At 40.3% G+C, this 20664-nt stretch overlaps 1 protein-coding gene across 4 annotated transcripts in view; it reads right to left on the bottom strand.

Moving 5' to 3' along the window:
• plagl2 (pleiomorphic adenoma gene-like 2) overlaps positions 1-20664 on the bottom strand; it is a 128910-nt gene that overhangs the window by 12610 nt on the left and 95636 nt on the right. The window contains exons 1-4 of one of the 4 annotated variants that reach the window (XM_080204829.1): positions 19712-19778; positions 17896-18022; positions 16832-17082; positions 8488-8924 (exon numbers count right to left, since the gene is read on the bottom strand). In XM_080204829.1, the coding sequence (XP_080060955.1) occupies positions 8488-8747 (260 nt within the window). In that variant the 5' untranslated portion in view covers positions 8748-8924; positions 16832-17082; positions 17896-18022; positions 19712-19778. Of the gene's footprint in view, positions 1-8487; positions 8925-16393; positions 16517-16831; positions 17083-17895; positions 18023-19711; positions 19779-20664 lie in introns of those variants that run through there. The other 3 variants (XM_080204828.1, XM_080204830.1, XM_080204831.1) reach the window with 3 other exon arrangements.

Raw genomic sequence — 20664 nt, 5'->3', positions numbered from 1 at the left:
GACTAACCTAATTAGTTTGTACAAGTGACTTGATTCATTAAAATAGCAGACAGATGAATATCATGTCACCATGTTAAAGAACTAACACTAACATCACAATCTTTTAATTTGTGCCAGGTATCACTAAAGCCAGTTGACAAATCAAAGAGGGCATTCTCTTTGTGTGCTGAGTTACTTTTAGGGACGCAATTTCTCATTCAGAATAAGTTACATCTGAGAGGCAATCTACAACAATGGAGCCCAAACTCCAACCTTAGCAGACAGTTCTGGTCATAGCAAAGCAACGCTTTGAACAAGTGCCATAGTTTGGTAAATTCTTGAGGCCTATTATTCATCATTATTGCTTCATCGCAATCTCCATGGTGAGAAAGGGAGGGAGGCAGAATCAGCTTTTAACATCCACATCAGCTTTCTGCAGAACAAGGGTCAGATAGATATAAAAAGCATTTTTGTGGCAGCAAATCATTTGAAACAACAACATAGCTGAGAAAAAAAAATAGTAATAGTGTTTCACACAATATACGGAAAGAGTGGAGCAATGTCCTCTGTGCATTTTGTGTAAATAAATTAATAAACCCATTTACAAAGAGTTTGTGATTTTGTTAACTAGTGCAAAACAGAAAACTCATGGCAACACGGAACTGATTAGAAAACAGTCTAGAGTTCTAATTAATCAGGGATCTAGTCTGCATTTGAGGGCAATTTTATGGCAATTCTGGAGGTGAGGCATGTGGGTACAGCTGCGACACAGCTGCATTACTAACAGATTTCTTCAGGGATAAAAGCAGGTCAATTTTGGAGAGGGAGGGGGACTTGAAATGTTTTACTGGACTGTAATCTAATCAGTCTCAATTTTCAAACAAGGTTCCACAATGAAAGCCCCTTTATTGGTTGGTGTCCAGGTGATTTTGTTAAGCAAAATTCGCAGCGCATTCCTACAGCTGGATAAAATCTTAAATTAAAATTGAATTTCAAACGATTAATGATTCCCCCAACAAGTTTTCTGGTGTTATAATCTCTTCAGCAACTATTTGTCTAATTCTAAAATAGTAAATTGTCTGTCTGGGAAAGTGCACATACAGAAAGCTTGACAAATCTCCATTACATTCCACTATGAGCAAACTTACACAGGCTTTAACTCATTTTAAATGAGCAAGGCTTTGCCTCTGTAAAAAAGTACCCACACAGTTAAGTAGTTCAAAGTCATTGAGATTTCACATTTTAACTTTGCAAGTTTAAACTTTTTTCCCTCAAATTTCCTGATCTTATAAACTGACCCATTTCAATGTTGGTTTATGATACAGAAATGCCTTAACTAGAGGAAAATAATGGAATACCAAGTATAATAACCAGGATCTTATCACATTACAGTGAAATCTAGCAAAGTATATTAACATTTGCAGCATTTGATATCTCTGAAACGTAAGCACTTTAATTTTTAAAAAATGCATCTTACATTATTTTCAAAATTCAATTTAATGAAGAAACGAAATCATTCAAATTAGCAGCTTGTTTAAAAAAAAACTAATTCTCGATTGTTCTTTGATCATCTGGAAATCTCCCACAACAAAGCCCACAATAAGTCAGACGGTGGGGGTTAGCTGGCAAGGAAAATGATTGAGATTTGAGATAGAAACAAGGGAACAAAATAAATGATGAAAAGGGGCAGTTTTTTTTTATATAAACGTTACCAGAGAAAGGTAAAGAAATAATAAAGCTGGCAGAGACGGGGAAGTTGAAAGAGGATTAATGAATGATTATCTTGTAATTATGGTCTGTAGTTTTGGAGTCCTTCACAGGAAGGAACATTCTCTCTACATCTATCCTATCTAACTCCTTTAGAATTTTAAAGACTTCAATCAGGTCACCAATCAGTTGCCCCTTTTCTGAAGAGGGATCCCACCTGTTCAGTCTTCCCTCAGAGTAATGAGTCAGTCTTTGGATCGGTTGGAGTTTGGAACAGGATGCTTTCTAGGGTAAGGCCGGGAAATCATCATTCTTACCACTTAATTAATTTTTTGGATCAGAAACCAAAAATGCAATTGGTATTTTTCCTCCCAATAAGGGTAAGGAAACATTTTCTTTAAAGAATTGGCTACTTTTGGTAACTGCATCTTTTTTTCGTGCTGGGCATTACAGCAGGGACCTCTGATGTAGCTGGGTCAAAGAGGTGTAGGTGGCAGCAGAAGCTGGTGAAGGATAAATGCAGGAGCTATGGGGAGATGATGAAAAAGGTGCCAAAGGCTACGGTGGAGAGAGACACATAGGGGAAGAGCAGTCTCTGAACTCAGAGGGCCATAAGTGAGGGGCTTTGATGTTTTGAGATCAGTCAGCGGGAGATTCCACTACAACATTTACTCTGAGATGGCAGCAAGAGTAGGGGCAGGTTGGACAGAGGTGAATGGAGAAATGGAACTGTGAACAGGACATCACACATGTTAACAGTGAGGGGGTATAGGAGATGCAAGAGAAACATATTAACAATGAATAAAGAATGTAGTAAGCAAATTGTGATAAATTAAAAATCAGCAGGACCCCAAGAGGTGCCTTCAGATTCGCAGCTCTTGGCAAGTAGGAAACAGAGAGAGAAGCAGCACCCCACTACCACATTTGGAGGATCTGTGTATTGAAGGATTGAAGAGGGATTGAAGAGGAACTAAATTGTCACCAATTGTCATAACGGCTCAAGGATTTTAATACATTTTTGATGGCATCTATTCTGCTTGTGGAAAATTCATTTTGTTCTCAACTAGCCATATTTACATAATCTGTTTAAATGTTTCCCAATACGTTAAGTCACTCAGCAAATGACTGCTCAGGTGTGACATGTTTTCCTAAGTAAAGGGCATGCAGTAATCTCAACGCTTACATTTACACAATGTCTGCACGTATTATGGTCCAATGGCAAGTCAAAAGGCAGTTTGCGGGAGCTTTTTAATGGTTGTGCGTTTTACTTTCGTGGTTACCTTTAATGGATTATTTGCTAAAATGGCATGCAACATGGATAAAAATGTCAGCCTTCAGCATGATAAAAACACCAGTGACATCATGCAGAGAGGGGAATTGCTATTATAGCCAACTCAGCCAACAACTTCTCCTGGCCAAGAGAGCAAAAGCTGACCCAGTCAGTAACGAGTGGCTCCAATAAGGCATAATACTGACTAAGAAAGAGTGAATAGCATCAACTAGGTTCAGGATGGAAAGGAGGGGCAGGTCCTTTTGTGCAAGTCAACATGCAGAGTGATCATGCTGAAAAAGGTGAAATGTTGTTTGCAACTACTGACCAAAAACTTAAAAGCCACATTAAGATCTGCTGTGTCTGATAAACCCAGGCCAGAATTCCAAACTTGGGTAAAGGGGAACTGCAAAACTTTGCACTTTACAGCACTAACTGCTTGTTAAAGAAATATGAATGTGGAAATATATTTAGCTGTATTGTGAACATGATGGTTTCCACTAAAATAAATGCACGTAACTAAAATAGTGACACTCCAACCACCCTGTAGCTAATCAGAAATTTCTATTGAACAACAATGCCCAAGGTGCTTTATAGAGATATAATCAGACAAAAAGAGATGCTGATCCAATGGAAGAGGTAGTAGGAGTGGGTAAAGGGTTGGTCAGCTAGGTTTTAAAGTAGAAGAGAGAGAGGGGGGTATAAGGTCAGAGAATTCCAAATCATCGAACCAAAACTGCTCGAGGAATGGCTGCCAGGGGCCGTGTATGTCTGTTTTTATCTGTAAATATGGAAGCCATACATGACAGTGATGATAAGTAATACTTGGATTGGGACAAGAAAGAGCTCTGGATGAGCTCGAGTTTAGAGAGTGTAGCCAGGATGGCATTGAAATTGCAGAGATTGAAGGTGATACAGGCAATGGCTTCAAGATGAAGGAACATGGCTGAAACATGGACAGCGGGAGGCAATGCTACAAAGGAGCAGACAGACCAAATCTGTGCTTAATAGGATATGCGAACTGGAGCTCAGCCAAGGTGGCAAACAGACTGATGCAAACTTAGGGAATGGTCAGGAAGAAAGACAAGAGTCAGATACAAATCTCAAGTCTATTCTGCCATTTCCTTATATCTACGTCATGCCTCTAAACAATAAAATGTTCAATTCAGCCTTAAACATTTCAATTGACTCAGCATCCACAGCTTTGTGGGACAGGATCACATTTACATTTGTGTGAAAAAGTGCTTCTGAACTTGACTCCTGAATGGGCTACCTCTAAATGGTCTCTCTCTAATTTTAAACTGTGGCCTCTTGTACTGGAACCACATCCTCTTTCCTCCCACACATACTAAAGGAATAGCTTCTCCACATCTGCTTCATCAAATTGTTTTATTATTTAATTATATTAATGTAATCACCCTCAATTTTCCAAACCCAGGAGAATCCAAACTAAGTTTGAACTACCCGATTTCATAATTTAACCTTTTTATCCCTGATTTCATTTTTGTAAATCTATGGCCCTTATTGGGCTAATTTATACTCGTGGAAGTTTAGTGTCTGGAAATCAATGTAACACTCCAGATGAGGTCTGGCCAGTGCTTTGTACAAATGAAGCATGTTGTTCTCCACTGTGAAGTCTACTAACGAGAGATTGCCAAAAGACTAGAAATAAGATACCAGGATATGGAGTTTTGGACACCAAAGTCAATGCCTTTAGTTTTGTCAATATCTAATTCAAAGGAACATGCAGCTTATGCAAGATGGAATGTTGACTGAACTGTCCCAGCCTTGAGACATCCGATGGGTTGAGAAGTGGTGGAGAAACAGAGTTGATGACGTTGGTGTAACTGTGGAAGCTATCACCACAGGGCAGAACGTAGGTTACAAAATAGAAGGGGTCCAAAGACATATCCTTGAGAACTCCAAAGGATAATGTGGAGACAACAAGGAAAGCCACTAATGAAGACTGTCCGATCAGAGCAAAAGCAAATAATGACAGTGCCACAGAGTTGGAAATGGAGGACGATGTGATCCACAGTACCAAAGTCTAGGAAGGGGTTAATAGGGATGAGGAGGGAGAACGCACCACAGTTATAGAGAGGATGTAATATAATTTGTGACTTTTGTTAGGGCTGTTTCAGCACTGTGGCAGGGGACAGATGCCTGATGGGAGAGATTAATAGATCAACATAAGAACTAAGAGGAGTAAGCCCCTCGAGCCCGTTCCACTAGTCAATAAGATTGCAACCTCCAGCCTACCCGTAATAACTTTTTCACCCCCTTGTTTATCAAGAATCTATCTACCTCTGCCTTAAAAATATTCAAAGGCTGTTTCCACCGCCTTTTGAGGAACAGAGTTCCAAAGACACTCTACCCACAGAAGGAAATTCTCCTCATCTCTGTCTTAAGTGGGCGACCCTTTACTTTTAAGCAGTGGTCCCTAGTTTTACATTCTTCACCGAAGAGGAAGCATCCTTTCCACCTCCACCTTGGCAAGACCATTCAAGATCTTAAATGTTTTAATCAATCAAGTTGCCTCCAGTGGATACAAGCCTCACCTGTCCAACCTTTCCTCATAAGACAACTTACCCATTCCTCAGTTTAGTAAACCTTTCCTGAACTGCTTCTAATTAATTTACATCCTTCCTCGAAAAAGGAAACCAAAACTGTACACTGCGCTCCAAATGTGGTCTCACCGGTGTTCTGTGTTACTGAAGTATAACCTATATGTTTTTGTATTCAATTTCCTTCAATAAATGATAAAATTCTATTATGTTTCCTAATTACTTGCTATATCTGTATACTAGCCTCTTGAAATTCACGCATTAGGACACCCAGGATGTGGAGATACTGGTGTTGGACTGGGGCGATGCCACCGAGAAGTCTCACACCAGGTTAAAGTCCAACAGGTTTATTTGGTATCATGAGCTTTCAGAGCGCTGCTCTTTCATCAGGTGAGTGGAGAATTGGGTTCACAAACATGGCATATATAGACTGGGACTCAGTTGCAAGATAATGGTTGGAATGAGAGTCTTAACTGTCATGAAGGGGATAATCCTTTTCTCCACTCACACTGTCTGTACCTGTAAAGACTCACCTGGAAAAGACCCAATTTGCTAACTTTCTGCTCCTGTTAGCTTGCCAATCTTCTATCCATGCCAATATGTTAGCCCTATACCATAAGCTTCTATTTTCTGCTATAGTCTTTGACACCGCACCTTATCAAATGCTTTCTGGAAATCTAAGAATAGTACATTCACTGATTCCCCTTTATTCACAACATGTGACTCCTTCAAAGAACTCCAATGGTTAAATAGAACTTCCATTTTACAAAACCATTTGCCTGAGTCTCTTGAATCTTTTTAAGTATCTTGCCAACATGTCTTCAGTAATGGCTTATAGCATTTTCCCCATGACAGCTGTTAACAGGCCGGTACTTGCCTGCTTTCTGTCCCCCTCTCTTTTTGAATAACAGAGTTATATTTGCTATTTTCCAATCCAATGGAACTTTCCCCGAATCTGGGAATCTGCATGGAGTCAAAGCAAATATAGTCACGGATTTAGGAATAGGTAACCATTTCAACGGCTTGAAATAATGACATTTATTGACAAAATGGTTACAGCACGGAAGGAGACCAGTCTGCTATCATTCTGTGCTGAACCTCTGAAGGAGCAATTTATCTAGTGTCACTATTCCCCCAGCCTTTTTTAAATTCATTCTAGGGATATGGGGATCGCTGGCTAGACCAGCTTTTAGGAAGAGAGTTACCTAGCATCAAATTCTTAGCTTTGATGCACTCTTTTAGCCACAATATTTTACCCATCCAGCTCAATGCCTGGTCAATGGTAACCCTAGCATATTGATAATAGAGGATTCAGCCATGGTAATGTCATTGAATGTCGAAAGGCTTTTCCCCTTCACCCTGCAAATGCTTTCCCCATCAGATAATGGCTTAATTCCTTTGATATCATTTATTTTGAATTTTTTGTTGTACAAATGACCAATTTTTATTGATAGAGAGTAAGCAAACTACATTATTCATTTGCAGGGTCCAGTCCTCAAACAAAAAGATGATGCACCGAGGTCAAATTTAACAAAAACATGTGGGCCAATGGTTCCTTGATGCACTCTCTAAAGCAACACTAGATTTGATTTGCCAATCAGTATTCTGTCTGCATGCATTATAAATTGTTGCTCCCATTTTTTATTGTTTGATATTCTTGCTTCTGTCCTGATGAATTTAAAAAGTTCAACAGCATGACTTTACTTTAGTGAAACTGAACATTGTAGGAACACAGCAAATACCACCAGACAACCTGTGGTTGTTGGGTGCACCTTTGTAATGTGCATCACTGTAAATAAATGCTTATAGTTGTGTGTCAGGCTCCAGTTCAAATCATACAGCACCTGGATTTCTGGAATGTAACAACTGCTGGTAGAGAGTGGAACTGCCTGACATTCCAAGTCGTAACTGCACTCCTGCATTAACAATAAAGCTTCTGAGATCCCCAGAAAGTGAGATCCCATTTTAAATGGTCAGTGATAGGGAGCTTTGGCTGAGGCTCCAATAAGACAGCAACTAACACTGATCTCTTAAAAATATCAAAGACAACTGCACAGTTTACAATTTCCAGGCATACCAATGCTACACTGCTGAATCCTGGCTTTTGTTGTGCCATGTTTTCTCTCCTTGTTATAATAGCAACGCGATTTTAAGTGGCACCAAAGTTGCCTTTTTTCCAACTCACATGTTCCCCTGCCCTTCACCTCTGCCACCTCAGAAATAAACTCGCTGTGAATTTTGCATCCCAGTATCACCTGGTACAAGAATAAAAGCAACAAATAAATTGTATTAGATTGAATGCTGCCATTCTGGTTTGAAATATTTTCAGTGTGTATGCTATGTGGCTAACAGATACAAGACAAGAAGTGGAATTTCAAGACATTGATCTGAATAAAGCCCAATATTTCTGTGATATGATACACTGTTGACTAATCAGTATGGCTTCTTGTTGGATTCCAAGTCAGTGCATTATGCACAATTTGAAAGGCACACATTTTGAAGTTTTCTTTTACACAATGGATGCCAGGAAATAAATTTAAGGTTTAATTTGTAACGATAGCCAAACAGCATATTATATCCTTGCTGTATTGTGTGACATCACTTTATGCAGGAAATCGCTGGAGCAGGCAATGGTCAGAAGTGGAGTGGTCTTTAGCAGATGGCTTGCAAGAATCCTCATTAAGCCTGAAGGAGGTGTAGATACTTAAGTTAATCCTTTGAGGACTGCAGTGGCATTTCTGCGACATTCTTTAAAAAAGTGAGTGATGTGTGAATTTATTACTAACTAAGTATTGCTAGTGCTTGATAATATTGCAATTAAGTTTGATAATTTGTTTACAATATTTCTTTCGAAACCATTTCAAAAACCTAAAGATTCATAATTAGCATCGAAAGTTGCGTCCTCAAAGGATTAAATACATTTGATAAACAGGTTTCAGGGCACTTTTCCCATTCAGCTTCCCATACCTGAGAAGTTTATACTTGGACACAAAGGCTTTAGTGCACTCCGGGTGTGAGCACGTGTAGGGCCTCTCTCCTGTGTGAGAGTATGAATGGACTTTAAGTTTGTCAACACTGCTGAAGAATGCTCCGCAGATCAGGCACTCAAGGGTTCTCCTTGGCTTTGACTCCTTCCCTTTCCATTTGGCTTCTAAAACCTTCTGCGTATCTTCCTTCTGTTTTGTTATTGTGATTTGACTTAGGTCATCAGTGGCAACAGCTGCCATTGCAGCCTTACAGGCCAAGTCCCTAGAAAAATGGGGCTTTACCCACCTTCTCGCTACCAAGTGTATTTCCTGTGTTTTCAGTCTGTGTATTATGATCACTTCCAGTTGATAGATACCTGTTGCATCCAGAGTTTAAGGCTGCTTCAGCAAAATGGGAGGAGTAGAGAAATTTTAGGCCTAAAAGTCAAATTAAATACAAAGATTAACATTTCTAAACATGACAATCATTACATTTGTGTACCTTTATTTATTAAATGCCTTTGGGCTAGCTATGACCAAAGATTCTATGATTCTCTGATAATCCAATATGTTCAGGCTCCCATTCTGTTCTCATGAAGAAATGTATTTTTTACCAAAGGCAATTTTATTCAAAATTATGTACATCTAGATCTGAAAATCATACTAGTCCTCTGTCAAAGGTACATGCACACCAGACTTTGTAAAAGCCATCTTCACTTAACATGCATCCCAGTAACTCATTAAGAATATGCACCAGAGGTTGGACAGGATTGTGAACCAAGTGACTCATGTCCAGAAGTTTTAGAAGTTGGTTCCTTCACGTACGATGAGCAAAATCATGCCGAAACATCAAAAAGAGGCCAGGTAGATGTCTCTCCATATGGGAAAAATAAAATTTGAGACAAATAACATACAAGAGCAAGTCAACTTAGGCTACCTTTTCGGCACCTCAGATCATTATACTGGCAAAACGATACTGCAACAAGCTTGATTATACACTGCTGTTTGGTTGGAAATTTAAAAAGTGTGGTAACTACCTTAACATAAACAGCAAAATAACAAAGACATAAAAAACATAAACTGGAAATTTAAACAACTTAATCTAAAATAATGCACATGTTCTAATCTTTGAGTAGTGAAATCTCAGATTCTTCAGATAAAATCATTATAGCAGTATTTCTGGAGAATAAAATACTCCACGAAAGCAAAATTGAGGTTGTTGCAAAATAATGAACAAAAGACATCAAACACCTTTCTACTGATAGCAGATGGGGATCAAGTCTTTCGGCATAATCCAGGAAAACATTATAGTACTTTAATGCAATTCTTTCAAAGGTGTCACCTTTCTGATGAGCCCCAGGCATTGTTGACCTTGATGGCTTAAGTGCCATGTCACTGCTCAAAGAAAAGCACAAAGTCCTGCTGATATTCTGGTTAACATTCCTCCCTCAACTAACACTATAAATGAGATCATCCACCTCAGTGTTGCTAGTGGAATATATTTAATGGCTACTGTATTTGTCAATGTAACTCTTCAAAGGAACTAACTCAATACCAGAGGTTAAAGAAGCTTAAGTCGTTACAGAAACGCAAGTCTTCCCTATTGATCATCTGAACAGAAATTTCTGAATTTGCTTACTTTGGATGTGGTGCTGAAGTGTTACTGGTGTCCTGGTCAGAGAACAAGGAGGATCATACATAGTGTGTGTGTGTGTACGACATCAGAGAAGACTTCTCTGATGTCGTACACACACACATTAAGACGACCCTAATGCCCCTTTCCAGAACTGTGCAAAGTCTCTTGTCATTTCTCCTGAAGAATTCTGGCCCCTGGAAATGGTTTGTCTGCAAATGACAAAAGGAAACCTCGGGATTCCAGACCTGGGAAATGTATCCTTTTTCCATCACCCAAGAGAAGTGGGAGGTAAGTCACATGTACTTCTCCAAGCTGTTAGAACCTGTAATATTGTCGTGTGGAAAAAAACTCACTATTTAACCTCAGAAGGACTCCAGGCAAACAGCCTATCTCAGTCTATTGTTTTACCATCAAGCAGACAGCAGCAGAAAGAGCTCTGTCCAGGCCTCATCTATAACATGAACTACTGGAACACTGGAATTTTTGTATTTCTGCCTTCAAGACTAATTCAACACTACACTCCTCCTCCCACTGTGGAAGGACTCGCTCTGGTTTGCCAGGTCATCCAGCAACAGTCAGCACCTGGTAGAATGCAACAACATTGGACTTTTCATTCTGGACTCAGATGAAACCATAACTCTGATTTTTATCACAGTCTGCCTGACTTCCTTATCCCTCTTCCAGCATACAAATGCAGAAGGGACAGAAGTTGCAAAACCCCTTTCCCGCACTTTGTGTATGTGTAAAATCAACCAAACCTCTTATTTCACCATGTCTCAATCTTGGAACGCTCCAAACTGGAGTGTTCCAAAAAAATACCCCACCACTTTTAAAAGGGGAAATCAGAAATCAAAACCCAAAAATACCTAACTATTCACAGACAGGCAGTGAAAGGAAAAATCAGGACTATTTAAATTAATCCGCATCCTGTCTGTAAATTTGGCGCTTAATTTATGAGATACTGTCTTGCCCTGTGTGCAAAGTTGACGAATTTTTGATCTAAAATTCAGTGAAAGGATTGATCCTATGCTAATGGAAAAAAGTCAGACTCAAAAATGAGAGTTTGTTGCCGCTCTCAACATGAGCTACAAGATTTCAGGAACTTCAGCGCTGGTTTAAAACGCTGAAAGATTTTGTCTTCCTTTAAAAACATATTTAAATTGCTACCCCCTTTTAACTCCCAGCCTTTTTTTTAAAACACACACTAATCCCGAGAATGACAATAAATTTATTACAAAGACACCATCAAATATGACGAAGGATTTGGTTGTTCGAAAGTGAGAATGACTTCAGCTGATTGGTTTTCAAGGTTCCAATCTTTGTTCCTTGCCTGTGCTGGTGGAGTTAGCCAATTAGCTCCATTACATTATAAAATTGTCCCCTTTTAAATATTTGTAGGGGAAAAAAAACTAATAGGTTAGAAAAGGTTTTAAACCATTAGACATTAAGACAAAGACAGAACTACCAGCACTAAGATTAATGATTTTAAATCAAACTTACAAGCTAACAAGGGAGCAGTCTGCATACATATGAAACACAGTAAGAAATTTAAACAAGTGATAATGATTTAAGACATATATATTGATATTTTGAATGTATTAAATTACTTTATAAATGTATTTTTATGCAAATCATTGCTCGCTTTGGCCAAAGACATGATCATAGAGGGTAAAAAGACAAAACTACATCCAAAGGGAATAATGAAACCTTGGAAATATGCAAGTTTTTAAAATCAGTGGAGTTTCTAATGGTGGAACATTAAAGGACAACTTCATGAATAGGATTGATTCACTGTCCAGATAAAATGGATGCATGCCCAGATGCGGGATCACGTGTCAGTTTGACTTGATAGTGACCTGGAGGGGAGCACATGGGAAGGTCAACGTTGAACTTAGTCACCAGGCGTCTGGTTACTAAGAGATACGGGATGTTGTGTTAGCCAAAATGGGAAGATACATCCAGACTTTACGTACTAATTAAACACCATTACGCCAGATGGTGCAATTGGCTCGAGTCAAACAAAAGATCCATCCTTAAACTGAGACAGTGGCTTCATGAGTCTTGTATTGTCTGAAATTTCAGCAATACCCGATCACCTCGCAAATCCCGTATCGATTAAATTATTCATTGCATGTTAAAATTAAATTTGCTTCCATCACTTTTTTCAGTCAGTCTATTCCAGATTGGATAAACTGGGAAAGCTGAAGATGCTATCCCATGAGCAGAGTAGATTAAAAGAGATTTAATAGGTGTTCAAAAACATGAATGGTTTTAATAAAGTATTTATCTTGCAAAAGTATTGATAAAGTATTCCAGATTGTAACAACTAGCTCTGGGAAAATTGTGTTGCCTTTTTGCCAATTACAAAAAAAAGTGTCGTCTGGTTATCAAAGGGTCATCTGGACTCAAAACGTCAGCTCTTTTCTCTCCTTACAGATACTGCCAGACCGTGCTGCGATTTTCCAGCATTTTCTTTTTTGGTGTCAGATTCCAGCATCCGCAGCAATTTGCTTTTATCAATACTTCTGCAAGATAAATACTTTCTCTTTATTAAAAACCATTCATGTTTTTGAACATCTCTATTAAATCTCCTTTAATCTACTCTGCTCATGGGATAGCACCTTCAGCTTTCCCAGTTTCCCCAGATAGCTGACATTCCTGACCCTAGTATCATTCTTGTAAATCTTTTCTGTTCCCATGCCCACAAGGCCACCCCTTCATTGGCAGAGACCCCTGGGAATAATGCCAGGCAACAATAAAAATCCTATCAATTCATCAATGAGCAAGATTGGCACACCTTCCCCTGAATGCCTTTTATAATGTTGTTTTCTTGACTGAATCTTTTCCAATCGCATTTACCATGTTTTAGAATGTTGGCTTTAGAACAGGAGAACCATCCTCGCTCAGGTGACTGCATAGAGATTTATCTTGTACAAATCATTTATCAAGTATTACAGTAATTTTTGTAACACACAAGGAAATTGCTCTCATTATGGTGTCAAAGGTAGCAGCCATTACAACGCTTTAACAATCATGAACAGATCTCCTATGGTATTGTTCATTGGTCGTCCGGATTTGTGAGACTTCCCTATTAATCAGACCTGCCCTTTCAAAGCCACTGCTAAGATATTACCTGTTGGGAATCCTGGTTATGGAATTGGTGAGACCAACTGGAGTTCAATAAGTTATTAGTAGGTTTCAAGCTCCAGATGAAAGAAATTCAGAATTCTTTTTCTTATTTATCAAGATTTGCTGATTTATAAGTTTAGGAACTGGAGCAAACTGTTAAAGTTACAAATTAATATTAAGGAAACTTGAGTTCGTGCAGATGTCAAGTGAGAGGCCACAGATATTCTGTCTCTGAAAAGTCTTACTCAGAGCTCCCCGCCCCCCACCCCGCAATTCTTCATATTTTTGTTTGAAATGGGACACAGAAGACGGAGTTTGACAGACAAGAAATGCAAATTAATGGGTTTGCAGACAGGAAATGCAAATTAATGGGTTTATCCAAATTTTGCAATCTGGACAAACCATCAGAGGTGATGGCACAGTCACCAGTCGAGACGGAGTGCCGTGGGGGTTCTCAACAGCGTTTCCACAGGTTGTATGAAGGAAATCTCCTGATTAACACCCACTACAAGTTAATGAATCGATAGTCCTTTACATTGAACGTCACTTTGAATAAGCATCGAGGGTAACAAGGGCACAGAATGCACTCTGGATAGGAAATATTGTCCATTATTAAGAGTGGCCTGACAGTCCCACTAATGGCCAAATTGACCAAATCCTGAAGGGCATGCAACAAGGCCTTGACAATGTTCGAGCTTGGACTGATAGTGGCAAGCAACAATGTCCCATCCAAATGTCAGAGACTGACCATCTCCAAGGAGAGAGGCAATTTTACCATTTCCATTTGATTGCATTATCATCACTGAATCCCCTCAGAAACATTGACCAGAAAGCTAACTGGACTAATATAAATACTCCAGCTACACGGGCAGGTCAGGAGCTGGGAATTTTGTGGTGAGTAATCTATTTCCTGACTTCCCGGTGCTTCTCCGCCTTCTTCTATAAGGCACATTTCAGGAGCTTCCATTTGCTTGGGAGCAGACCCAACAACGAAGTTTGATGCCATCTAGGACTAAGCAGCCTGTTTAATTGGCACCCCCTCCACCTTAAGAACAAACTTCAATTTGCCCAAAATTATGCTGCTTGTGTCCTGATCACCCATTACCCCTGTGCACTTTCACCCACATCGGCTCCCAGCCCAGAAACGCCTACATTTTAAAATCCTTATCTTCAAGTCCTTTCGCTGGTTCACCCACTTCTTATCCCTGCAGCCAACATTCCCTGCAAGCTGTGTGGCCACAACCTTAAAGTTCCCTTTTAAGTTATCACATGTGCACAGCCAGGCACAACATTTAAATTGGCTGCACACTTAAACAGATCACCCGCACACTCCAAAAAATGAGAAGGAATGATGCCTGTAACCTCATTCAACCGCATACCTCAAAAGCTTTGCCTCCTCCAACTCTGGCCTTCTATGCATACCAGATTTTAAATGCTCCAACAATGGTGGCCTTGCCTCCTAAATCGCTCCATCGCCTCTGATAAAACCTCTCTGACAAAGCTTATATATCAGCTGCCCTAATATCTGCTTATGTGACTTGTTGTCAAATTTTGCTCGAGAATTATTCTGCAAAAGCTTCCAAGGGTGCTTCAATGCTAAAGGTGGCATATAATTCCAAGTTGTTGTTGTTTTAAGGCATATGCCTTTTATCTACTGCCACTGCTAAGGAAGTGAAACTTGGGCACAGTCATCAATCAGATGGGAAGAATGAGCCAGGTAGGAGTGGCAGAATGAGCCTGCCTAGTTTAGGCTAAAAGCTGGCTGCAATCACTTGTGAATGTGGTGTGGTACACAGGAACTGGCTTTTAAAGAGTTACAGAAATGTTGCAGGAACAAATTGATCATGATGCATACTACATGTAAAGAAAAAGCACTGTTTCTGGTGTAATTGCTCACCGATATTCAAGCACAACTTAAAAAACGAAAGGCGACCAAATGTTGAACCTACTATATGTAGTGAGTTAAATATCAGCAATTTGTCGGGCCTTCCCAATGATTTGTTTGAAATTCCAGCTGTTAAACAGGGGAAACACTGAACAAGATTATCTCAGTCTTGTACAAAGACAGATTCTGAAGGGCACCCAGAGGAAAAGCCAATCCACAGTACACCAATGTGACAGAGTAACAACAGTAGATATCTACAATCAGGTCACCTACTACCCCTTCTCAATCAGAGATAGGGTAAGTGGAAGCTAAACGAAAAAAAAGGTGATGGAAAAACACATGAATGACGTAAAAAGACACATGGGAGGAAGGAAGATTTTGTGCACTGGAAACAGCTAATACAAAATAATGAATTATGTTTGATGAGGCTGGAGTGCACACAAGTGAACTCATTATGTCTCCCAAAACACCAGGGAGCCAATGTAATGTTATTCCATTGCTTCTCTCACAACTAAACCGCAATGTCAAAAATACTTCACTCAGGTTGCATTGCTTGAACTAACTGCATCTCGATTATCTGTACCCCAGGTCCAATGTTTTATCAATAACTAATCCCATATAAGATTCACAGATCACCATTTCCTATTATCAACAATATTTTGTGACCCAGCTGGTTGACTTATACAATACTGCCATCACTTTCTTGGATTCCATTACATCTTACATTATTTTACGAGTTGGCCATGGCTAAGTTAGTTGCACTCTCATCTGAGTCCAAGTTGTGGATTCAATTCTCATGCCAGAGACTTGAAACACTGGGCTGATGCTCCAGTGCAGAACTGAAGGATCAGTGCACTACTGGAGGAACAATCTTCAGGACCTTTAAACCAAGGACCTCTCTCAGATGGGAGCAAAAGATCCCGTTTGAAATGCAGGGGAACTGTCCCTGGTGTTCAGGCTGATATTTATCCCTCAACAAATATCACACTACTGGTTGTGGGAGTTTGTTGTGGCTACTTAGCTGCTGTGTTTCCCACACTGCAACAGTGGCCACACTCCCAAAGTTCTGCATTGGCTGCAAAGTGCTTCTGGGACAGAAGTGCAAGTCTTTCTTTGTCTTCCCATTTTGAAACTCGGCCCCTTTCTCTCTTCTGAGAGTCTTTAAAAAAAATGGGTACCACATGCGTGGCCACTTGTTAGGTGACGGCTATTGCAGCTTTAAAGGAACATCCCATGGTACATCTACAGTGGCCTTACCTTTTGGTAAGGCTCAGACGAAGGCTCATTCAGACTCGAAATGTTGGCTCTATTTTCTTGCCACAGATGTTGTCAGACCTGCTGAGATATTCCTGCGTTTTCGGTTTTTGTTTCAGATTCCAGCATCCGCCGTATTCTGCTTTTACCTTTTGGGTCTTGGCAACAAAATGTATCTAAAGCCATAAGGCAACCTCATCCTGAAGTATTTGTCCAAGAATGTGCTGCACATGATTAGTATAGAGTGTAGATTCCAGGTTATCTTCAATGGTCGTATATTGCCTACAATTCCTTGGCTGCTTGCGTGAATTCACTGCAAGCGAATCTGGGCCTTTATCAAGGAAAATGCACAGCTTCGGTGTTAGTGAATGTGTGCTTATGTTAACAAGATTTTTTTTTGGATTAATTACAACGTGGTGAGAGGATAACGACCAGACTTACAGTGTAGTGGAGGCGTCATGAAGTGGAGGAACACAGGTCGAAATTCACCCCTGTACAATTATCCAGATCAGTCATAACTCTGTGGTCAAGTATATGACCTGCACTTGGCATCTACCAAAAGAGGTAGAATACGTCGCCAGGCCACCGCTCTACACTGCTGAATAACCACTTATAATTGGAAGCAGTGGAGGCCTGGGAGCCAATTGCACGCCTTCTCTCTCAGTCACAGGAGATGCATGGCCCAACGAGATCTGCACAGGGAAAAACACAGAGATTTCAATCTGCCCCATGCAAAGAAATTAACCACCTAATGTTTAATGACTAAGCTTCCTTAAATTTTGACTTTCAATTCCTGGGCAAGTGTAAGGAGGAATTGTACCATGTTCTCAACTGCAGAAAGAGCCCTCAATAAAATGATACAGAATTACTCAGCACTGGAACTAACATCTGGCTGACAAGGAGTCTCTCACACACTAACAATATTGATTTGTCTCAGTTGGGTGTGACTGGTTGATGATGAAGGCAAGGGTGCCATCCATGAAGGCTAAGTAGCTTGAAGAGTTAATCACGCATTCTCATAAATCCTGCAGGCCATTGAGACATTTACTAAGAAATCTATACTGTCACAAAATTTAAAAGAACTAGTGGCAAGCCCGAATTCTTCGATATCCTATTACAAAAGAACATGAGGACAGAAGGAGGAGTCGACCACACAACCCCTTGAGCCTGCTTTTCCATTCAATATGATCATGGCTCAATTTCTGCCTCAACTCCACTTTTCTGCCACTCCCCATTTCCCTCAATTCCCTGAGAGACCAAAGACTAATCAATCTCAGCCTTGAATAGGTTCAATGATGGAGCATCCATAGCCCGTTGGGATAGAGAATTCCAAGATTCACAAATGTCTGAGTGAAGACATTTCTCCTCTTCTCCGTCGGCCTTTCCAGTTACGAGCAGCACAAATCAACTACTTTTACATTCAAAATTAGACGTGTTCCTTCAAGGACATTCTTTGTATTTTGATAAAATACAAATGTGTCTATAACAGTAATTGACGAACTCACCTTTGGCATGACTTGCTCCGCATGTACAATAATCTCCTTTAGCTCTGCCAAGACTATCCCTTTTCAGCCAGTTCCAACAATTCTCGTTGGAGGAGACCATGAAGTGTTGCTGCACATCTTTACTGATCTAGACAGAAAACAAAGTACCATCAATTAGAAATGTTGAATGATTTTCTTAATAAGCAGCAGGAAGAAGGCCCTGTTTATAATGTGGTATGGTTATTTGTCATTGTTTCTTCTGAATGCATCTCTCAATTACCCTGACAACATAACCTCAATCCTAAACTTATATAGGCTCTTAATTAAATAATATCTTTGAGCTAGAAACGTTTTCACAGAAGCTTTCAAATGGGTCTCTGTTCCAACAAGGAAACCTCCTGCCCCCAAGACCGAAGGGATTAGTTTCAAATATGATTCTTGATAATCATCAGAAATTGTGACCATTATTATCATTCACTCAGCTTTCTTTAAACACAAGGATAAGAACATAAGAAAATAGGAGCAGGAGTAGGCCATCTAGCCCTTCGAGCCTGCCTCACCATTCAATAAGATCATGACTGATCTGAAGTGGATCAGTTCCACTTTCCTGCTTTCTCCCCATAACCCTTAATCCCCTTGCCTACCAAAAACCTATCTACCCATGACTTAAATATATTTAGCGAGGTAGCCTCCACCACTTCAATGGGCAGAGAATTCCAGAGATTCACCACCCTTTGAGTGAAGAAGTTCCTCCTCAACTCTGTTCTAAACTGCCCCCCTCCCTTATCTTGAGGCTGTGCCCTCTAGTCCTGCTGATCTTTCTGAGTGGGAAGAATCTCTCTACCTCTACCCTATCCATCCCTTTCAATATCTTATACGTCTCTATAAGATCCCCCCTCATCCTTCTAAACTCCAACGAGTGCAGACCCAGTCTATTTAGTCTCTCTTCATAGTCCAACCCCCTCATCTCCAGTATCAGCCTAGCGAACCTCCTCTGCACTCCCTCCAAGGTCAAAATATCCTTGTGCAAGTGCGGCGACCAAAACTGCACACAGTACTCCAGCTGCAGCCTCACCAGTGCCCTGTACAGTTGCAGCAAGACCTCCCTGCTTTTATATTCCATCCCCCTCGCTATAAAGGCCAGCATTTCATTCGCCTTCTTGATCACCTGCTGCACCTGCAGACTGGATTTTTGCGACTCATGCACAAGGACCCCCAGGTCCCTCTGCACCGTAGCATGCTGCAGCTTTTCGCCCTTTAAATAGTAATCCCTCCTACTATTATTCCTGCCAAAGTGGATAACCTCACATTTGCTAACATTGTACTCCATCTGCCAGGTCCTCGCCCACTCGCTCAGCCTATCCAGATCCCTCTGCAGACTTTCCACAACCTCCGCACAATTTGCTTTCCACTCATCTTTGTGTCATCAGCAAATTTTGTCACCCTACACTCAGCCCCTTCCTCCAGATCATCTATATAAATGGTAAATAGCTGAGGGCCCAGCACCGATCCCTGCTGCACTCCACTAGTCACCAACAGCCAATCAGAATAGCACCCATTGATACCAACTCTCTGCCTCCTATTAGGCAACCAATCCTCTATCCACGCTAACACCTTACTGCCAACTCCATGCCTCCTAACTTTCTGAAGCAACCTTTTGTGCGGCACCTTATCAAACACCTTTTGAAAATCAAGAAACATCACATCTACCGGTTCCCCTCTGTCTACCGCACCAGTCACATCCTCATAGAAATCCAATAAATTTGTCAAACACGACTTCCCTTTAACGAATCCGTGCTGCGTCTACTCAAGCAAATAATTGCCAATGGACCCATACCTCGACTTTCTTTGTAACCCAGTGCGGACAATTTGTCACGAGATATGTAAAGCCACTTCCCGGATTGACTCATGCAAAACAAAATAATATTGGATATCAGTTATCAGCTCAAGTCAAGCTGCAAAACAAAGCAGAAGAACAGTGTGCTATTGCTAGCAGGACTGCAAGGAGGGCCTTTGTTCCAAATCCCTGAGAGGAACCTAGTCGACACTTGCTCATGACAGGAACACTTCGGTGATCTTTGAGGAGCTCCCAGCCCCGCAATCCAGTCAAAATTTAAACTTTTCATTTTCATAAGCACCGCAATGCACTGCCAACTATCATTGGCTTTATCATATGGCTGGCGTTCCTTTACAGGGTTCAAAGAGGACAGATATTTGCTCAAGTGGGGAGTTTTGTATTAACAAGATTCTATTGTACTATGCTTCTTTATCAGGGGAACAGATCACAGAGATCCCATCTCAGGCCGATAATGCTGCTTTTCTTCTGGGTACATCTGCACATTGACATCTAAAATTCTATTTTGTTCAGCTTACGCTGCAGTCGTGTGTGTGATTGCTACATTGTAGCAACAATGCGGGGTACATACATATCGCGTTATAACATCGTTTCAACTGGAACAGGAAGAGTTATCTACACCCACAACATCCCAGATCGCACCAAGTTTAATTCACCCTCCAAAATGGCCAATTCTTTAGCTTCACTGCTGTTAGACCCAGAATAAAGAAATGAATCAAGGAAATGAAAATAATCATTCAGTATATTCACTAAGTGCCGCCAAAATTGTTTGGGATACCAAAAATACATCCTGCAAGGAATTCAACTGGTTTTAAAAGGTAAATGATAGTTAAAAATACAACATATTTTTCAAAATTTCATACAGAAACCACAATGTTTTCCATTTTCTAGCCAAAATTTAAAAGCACCGCACTGGCACATTTGGCATGAAAGCT

The sequence above is a fragment of the Carcharhinus amblyrhynchos genome, chromosome 16 (genome assembly GCF_965287045.1).
Source record: "Carcharhinus amblyrhynchos chromosome 16, sCarAmb.v2.hapA, whole genome shotgun sequence".
Classification (NCBI taxonomy): Eukaryota; Metazoa; Chordata; class Chondrichthyes; order Carcharhiniformes; family Carcharhinidae; genus Carcharhinus; species Carcharhinus amblyrhynchos.
This window is presented reverse-complemented; position numbering and strand designations above follow the sequence as displayed.